At 39.7% G+C, this 7,500-nt stretch overlaps 1 protein-coding gene across 1 annotated transcript in view; it reads right to left on the bottom strand.

The window, feature by feature from the left end:
- The window catches only part of LOC113800599 (bestrophin-4-like), a gene marked incomplete at its 3' end in the record, with an annotated part of 43,236 nt that extends 37,873 nt beyond the window's left edge, over positions 1 to 5,363 (bottom strand). The window contains 2 exon segments of the mRNA XM_070137259.1: positions 4,219 to 4,929; positions 5,306 to 5,363. Of these exon segments, the coding sequence (XP_069993360.1) occupies positions 4,219 to 4,289 (71 nt within the window).
- Between the last annotated feature and the right edge of the window lie 2,137 nt (positions 5,364 to 7,500).

Here is a 7,500-nt window from a genome sequence, read left to right as displayed (position 1 = left end):
TATACTGAAATAGCACTTACAACTAGATACCGCACCAATTGTTGAGGACAAGACAGGGGGCGGAGCTAATGACCACGTTCAGCCAATGAGAGCGCACTATCTGATAGAGATCTCAGATATAGCTAGACACATAATTTGTACAATTTACTCGCTATTGTTATAATTATTATTGACGATAACGAAGAGTTCCTTTCCATGAACAACCGTCAGCATACTCTAGAGAAAGGGACAATTTCATTTTTGGGTTCAAAAGGCTAATTAGAAGTGGAACTACCTGGTTGTATGTGCCTGGCGTGCAGTCGCGAGAGGGGCGTGGCTTCGACTTTTCAGGTGTGTTCGTGCGTTCGATCTTTGTGCGATTTCTTTGTTTTTGTCTTTGTTCGTTGTGTGTTTCTTTGTTTTTATTGTTGTTTGTGTGTTTCTTTGTTTATGTATCTGCCTTTCCCTCTGCGTCTTTGTTTCTTTGTTTTATTTAGTTCTTGAGCATTTCTTGTTTGTTTACGTTGTTGTTTTGTTTTGTTCATATTTGTTAGTTGTTTGTTATTGTTCAATCTGCCTGTTTATTTTATTCTTTTTCTTCTTTGTTATTCATCTGTTTATTTCTATGATTATTGTTATTATTTATCATACGTGTATATTCTTATCCATTTTGCTTTGTCGTCGTTTTTGTCGTTTGTTTTTGTTGCCGTCGATGCTGTTTGTTTGTTTATGTTTGTATTTGTTCTTGTTCTTGTTCTTGCTTTATTCCTAATCTTCTTGTTCTTGTTTTGTTCTCCTTGTTATTTTTGTTCTTGTTCTTGCTTTGTTCTTCTTGTTCTTGCTTTGTTCTCTTTGTTCTTGCTTTGTTCTCTTTGTTCTTGCTTTGTTCTTCTTGTTATTCTTGTTCTTGCTTTGTTCTTCTTGTTCTTGCTTTGTTCTCTTTGTTCTTGCTTTGTTCTTCTTGTTATTCTTGTTCTTGCTTTGTTCTTCTTGTTCTTGCTTTGTTCTTCTTGTTCTTGCTTTGTGCTTCGTGTCCTTGCTTTGTTCATGTTCTTGCTTTGTTCTTCTTGTTATTCTTGTTCTTGCTTTGTTCTTCTTGTTATTCTTGTTCTTGCTTTGTTCTTCTTATCCTTGCTTTGTTCTTGTTCTTGCTTTGTTCTTGTCCTTTTTATTCTTGCTTTGTTCTTCTTGTTCTTGCTTTGTCCTTGTTCTTCTTTATTTACTTTTTTGTTCTTGCTTTGTCCTTGTTCTTCTTTATTTACTTTTTTATTCTTGTTCTCTTGTTCTTGCTTCGGATCCTGCACAGTATTGCAATGCATCGCGTCCGCATTGCATTTACTGGTTTTTGTAATCGCTTGCCATTGCGTGCATTGCGGTGTTCTGTTTTCTCTCTCTCTCTCTCTCTCTCTCTCTCTCTCTCTCTCTCTCTCTCTCTCTCTCTCTCTCTCTCTCTCTCTCTCTCTCTCTCTCTCTCTCTCTCTCTCTCTTTTCTTTCCTTTATTCGTCCTTCTCCTTCTCCTCCTCTTCTTACTTGGATTGTTGTTGTTCTTTATGTTGTAATTGATAATGTGATTATTATTGGTTTTGTTATTTTTTTTTAGTTTTAGAAGAATCATTTACTATTACAGTGTCGTTTTTTTTTTTGTCATTATTATTATTACAATTATCGTTATTGCTTTGGTTATCATTATCATTATCACTATCATTATTATCATCTTTATTATTATCATTATAACTATCATTATTATTATCATTATTATTATTATCTCCCCCTCTTTCCCCTCCTCCTCCTTTTCGCCTTCCTGTTGCTGCTGCTGCTCTTCCTCCTCCTCCTCCTCCTCCTCCTCCTCCTACTTCCTCCCCCTCCTCTTCCTCCTTCTCCTATTTTTTCTCCTTTTCTTCTTCCTCCTCCTCCTTCTCCTTCTCCTCCTCTTCCTCCTTTTCTTCTTCTTTTTCCTCCTCTTGATCCTTGTCCTCCTTCTCTTTCTCCTCATCCTCATCCTCCTTCTCTTTCTCCTCCTCCTCCTCCTCCTCTTCTTCTTTTTCCTCCTCCTCCTCCTCCTCCTGTACCTCCTCCTCCTCCTTTTTCTCCTCCTCCTCCTCCTCCTCCTTTTTCTCCTCCTCCTCCTACTCTTTTTCTTCCTCCCTCTCTTCCACCTCTTCTCCAATTTTCTCCTCCATTCCCCTTTTACCTCCTACCCTTTTCTCTTCTCTCTCTTCTTTCCCTTATTCTTTTATTCCACCTCCTTTTGCCTTTTTGGAAAGTGATATCCAGAACCCTTTATGTACGTCCGTGCGTGTACGTATTGAAAAATCCATGTACGTAACTTTGGCAGTTTACTTTTCTTTCTTCTTTAATCAAAATCATCTTTCCTTATATTTATCCGTTTTTTTCTCATCCACTAAATTGCTCATTATATGAGCCATTGATATATTCTATTATCATTAAGATTATTCTTTCTTTTTTATCTATTTTATATCATTTGAGGAGGCTTTATTTTGACAAAGCAGGGTGTGTGTGTGTGTGTGTGTGTGTGTGTGTGTGTGTGTGTGTGTGTGTGTGTGTTTGTGTGTGTGTGTGTGTGTGTGTGTGTGTGTGTGTGTGTGTGTGTGTGTGTGTGTGTGTGTGTGTGTGCGTGTGTGTGCGTCAACACACTTGAATAATCCGCGCTTTCCTACCTCACGTGACCTGTCAAAATGGGGCGGAGCTATGACGTCACTCGAGTGGCGCCATAGCTAGCCAATCAGGACACAAGAATTGCTTCCAATTGTGGATTGTTTTTTATTATTTATTCACCATCATTATCAGTATAACTACAACAAAAAATTCACACTTTTGTTTGAACCTGTGATTTTTTTTTCATTATAATGAAGCTTACAAAACAAACAGAAAATGTCATATTTCGTTAGGTGTTACCATAGATAATGGGAATGACGCTACCTTATTCAATTATCTATTCACGACACAAATTGTTCCTCAAATAATTCAATCAATAGATTCCATAATCCATCAATCCATTTCGTATACGACGTATGCCTGCATGTAGCGTCTCTGCATTAGTGTAAAAGCATAAATATTTCCGTGAAATACGATTGCGTGCAAGTTTTATTACAACGAGCTACTGTACTGTGTCGTTTTCTGTCTGCGTGCGTGCGGTTGTACATGCGGGTGTAATTCTGCTTATGGGACTCTAGGGGTGTTTGTGAGGGTGTGTTTGTTCGTGGGAGTGTGTTACGCTTGTGTGTGTGTGTTTGTTTGGGGTTTTGTGGGGTTGTTTGGGGGTTTTGTGTGTGTGTGTGTGTGTGTGTGTGTGTGTGTGTGTGTGTCTGTGTGTGTGTGTGTGTGTGTGTGTGTGTGTGTGTGTGTGTGTGTGTGTGTGTGTTGTCAGTGTCTGTTTTGATAGTGTCTGTGTCTGTATGTGCATACGTGTGTCTGTATCTGTGTGCGTGTCTATGTCTCTCTCTCAGTGTATGTAGGTATATGTATCTACGCGTGTGTGAGTAATTATATGAATGTTGCTATGTGTGTCTCATCAGGATACCCTTCTTGCATTTATCTTTGGGTCTTTTACTCTATTTTAATACAGTCGCGTGTATGGGTCCTTTTACCATCATCGGAAGTCGACATAATTTTTTTGTACAGAATTAGAGAAAAAAAAAGATACGATAATGTTATATTCTCTCTCTCTTCTCCCAGAGCTCAAAGAGAAACCGTCGATACCCGCATGGCTGCAACATAGACATTGCTCTCATAATATGTTGCAATAATTGATCTGATTAACAGTCGTCTAATTAATATGAATCAGTGACGCCTTGATGGATTGGCTCTGTCCTTTTGTAAAGTGACATTGTATTATGAATGGTATACCAAAATATGAATAGATTAATAAATAAATGACTTTATTTATTCATAATAACTAGATGAATAAATGAACAAATAGAGAATTGGTAGGTCAATACATAATAAGCCGAGAAATAAACTAATGAATGATTTTAGATAGATGAATAAGTAGTAATTAGATTATTTTATCCTTTACTGATTAATCAAATGGAGAAACATAATCAGTCCAATAAATAAATAAAGATCGATAGATGATTAGATTGATATATCAACCTCTAATTACCTAATTAGCTCAGCAGACAAAACAAATGAATATATGATCTACGTTCGCAAAAAAAAAAAAAAAAAAAAAAACGACAAAAAATTGCAACTCTGCACAAACGCCAACAAACACATACCTAACAAGGAGTTTCCAGAAGCATCCGAAGCCTCTGCACGTCGCGACATGCCTGGTGTAGGTGACTGTCATCCCTCAAGTCCTGAAGTGGTGGCGACAGATGCGAACTGGGCATCGGTCTTTCCAGCCTCCCCCCTGCACGGCCTTCTTCAGGAGGGCTGAAGCAGTCTCGGATCAGCGTCGAAGAGGAGGACAAGTCACGCACTCGGGTTTGAATTTCCGAACGAGAGAGAGGGATGGGGCAGCGAGTAAGCAGCGTCGATGGGGTAATAACAATTCACACACACGTAAGTAAGTAATATGGCGTTTACGGTTCTCGACGGTGCCAAGAGAAAGTCCACATCACAGGCTTCGGGGTCCCACAGGAAGAGCGCAACCAGCCTGTCACCGATGCAACCATCACAGCTCTCGAACTCCCAGCTGGGAGGTTACCTTCCCATGGGTTCGTATACAGGGCTTGGTAACAAAAGAAAAAGGGGTTGCAGCGAATTCACTACTCGCTGTGCAGTCACTCTGATCAATACAAGCAAGCGTGACTTTCGCTGAGTTTTCTCCCCTCAGCCGGCTTAGTGCTGACACCGAAGTAGAGGCACTTTGTTTTATAGTAAGTTGTTGCTCGGGTACTAATTATTGTTTGTGTTTTCCAGGGTGACAACGCAGGGAAAAGGAGCGTTGAAGTTGTCCCTAAAGTTTTTAACAGAGGATGCGCAGACTGGAAAGGAAAGGGGAGACTTAGCTAGACGGACAGAATGAAATATTCAGACCGTATTTTTAACACACTGTAGCACAATCAGGTCAAGTAACACAGATAAATTCATTCTTAAGCTCTAGTCGAGTACGTGAATCCTCCAGGAAATGAAGACGAGTAAAATAAACAAGGAAAGACAAAGAGAAAAAAAAGACAAAACCCAAACAGAAAAAGAAAGAAAAGAAGAAAACACACCAAACCAGAAAACAACCAAGAGAAAAAAAAAACACAGAAAACCAAACATCAAAATCCCAATCAAGTAAACGCAAAAAAAAACCCGCACCGAAAACTGGAGAGAAGAAAAAATAAAACGATCAGAAACGGAGAACAGAGAACGCACAAGCAGTACTTCTAGCGACCTCCCCATTCGACACTGAGAACGTCTGGCCCGACCTGTGGTTCCTCGCGATCTGTCAGCGGCTGGACCTGGAGGACCCGGCGAGAGAAGATAAACAAACCATCACCAAGACAACGTGACGCCGAAGGAAAAAGGAGGAGGTGGGGGAGGGGGGGAAGGGGGGAGGAAAAGGTGTGGGGGGAGAGGGAGGGAAAGGGGGAAGAGGAGGAGGAGGAGGAAAAGGTGTGTGGTAAGACCTTCGTGGGAAAAGGGAATTAAGGAAGCAGGGAAGAAGGAAAATCAAGCAATGATTTTAAAGATTTTTTCGCTGGTGGAATTCAGGTCAGTTTTTGAAGGAAGTAAAGGATATTGATAACGGATTAGGTGGAAAGGAAAAAAAGGTGTTCGGATTTAGGAAAAAAAAGAAAAAATATATGGTACAAAAGAACGCCATTTCTTTCAGAGAAGAAAAGCACACAGAAAAATGCAAGAAAAAAAGCTAGAAAATATAAAAAAAATAACGTCATTATCACTGGAGTAAATAATGTCATCTTTACAAAGGACATAATGAGATACAAGAGAAGGAAAAAAAATAGGATAATGCCAAGATATGTTGCTGTTGTTTCACAATTATCATCATCATTTTTATTATCATTTTTATATATACTTTGAATATGCCATATTATTGATATCATGTATCAAAATTACTATCATTATAAATACATCATCATCATCGTTATTATCATCCTCATAATCATCGTCATTATCACTATTATCATCCTCATAATCATCATCATGATCACTATTATCACCCTCATAATCATCATCATCATCACTATTATCATCCTCATAATCATCATCATCACTATTATCATCCTCATAATCATCATCATCATCACTATTATCACCCTCATAATCATCATCATCATCACTATTATCATCCTCATAATCATCATAATCACTATTATCATCCTCATAATCATCATCATCACAATCATCCTAATCACCATATTCACTAAAAATCATATCCATCATCATCATTATCATCATTACTACTAGTGGTAGTAGTAATAGTATCTTCACTGATGTAAAAAAAATAGGTTTGTTTATACTCAAATCACATAACTCTACGGTCTTTGTTTGCCAGATTTCAGTTACCGAAGTAGAATTCCTGCAGATCTGATATAAATAGAATGACATAATCAATAAAAGAGAAGAAGTAAGTCGAGATTATTTTTTACCTTTGTCCTTATCTTCCGTTATCAAAGCAATGGTATCAGAATCAATAAAACTGATGAATGTCACAACAGTGAATTTATATGATTGTGTTCTCTACTCTTCTACTCTCCCCTCTTTCTTTTCATCTCTCTAATTCTCTTTCCTCTCTATATCTCTCACCTCTCTCCTCTCTCCCTCTCTCTTTTCTCCCCTCCCCCTTCTCCTCCACCCATCCTATCCCCTATACCCCCACAACACCCTTTATCCTTCTCCCCCTCCCGCCACCCCCCCTTCCAGCTTCCTACCTCCACCCGAACCGCCCCCCTCTCCCTCCCCCCTCCCCCCCCCTTCCAGCTTCCTACCTCCACCCGAACCGCCCCCCTCTCCCTCCCCCTCCCCCTCCCCTTCAACCCTCCCCCATCCCCCTCCCCAATTCAGGGAATGTATGTCTGGTTGAAACTGGTTCATGTGGTTCCCGTCTTGATTGCACGTGGCGCACGCAAGACTGCTGCGACACGTCTTTAACACGTCAGAAGGTCAATCTAGGACATTGGCTTGGTTTAGTTAGAGGTTATGTGTTTATTGTGTAATTTTAAGCATACGTGCACGTACACATTAACGCACACACGCGAACACGCACGCACAATTACACGAACATATACATGCACGCACACCCTAACATACACCGCACACACGCTAACATATACACACTATCATACACACATATACATACACACACACACACACACACACACACACACACACACACACACACACACACACACACACACACACACACACACACACACACACACATGCACCTAAAACATTAAGGCGAAAAAAAAATTACACAACCTTATACATTTCACATCAACGCGTGTAGCAAACCGCTGACGATCCATTTAACCCTGCATTAATCAGAAACTTAAAACACCCAGAAATACCCACGTCAGAAACTACACAGGGTCCACTAAACTGCA

Source organism: Penaeus vannamei, chromosome 23 (genome assembly GCF_042767895.1).
Source record: "Penaeus vannamei isolate JL-2024 chromosome 23, ASM4276789v1, whole genome shotgun sequence".
NCBI classification, from domain to species: Eukaryota; Metazoa; Arthropoda; class Malacostraca; order Decapoda; family Penaeidae; genus Penaeus; species Penaeus vannamei.
The sequence above is the reverse complement of the archived record's forward strand: the minus strand, read 5'-3'. Positions and strand labels throughout refer to the sequence as shown.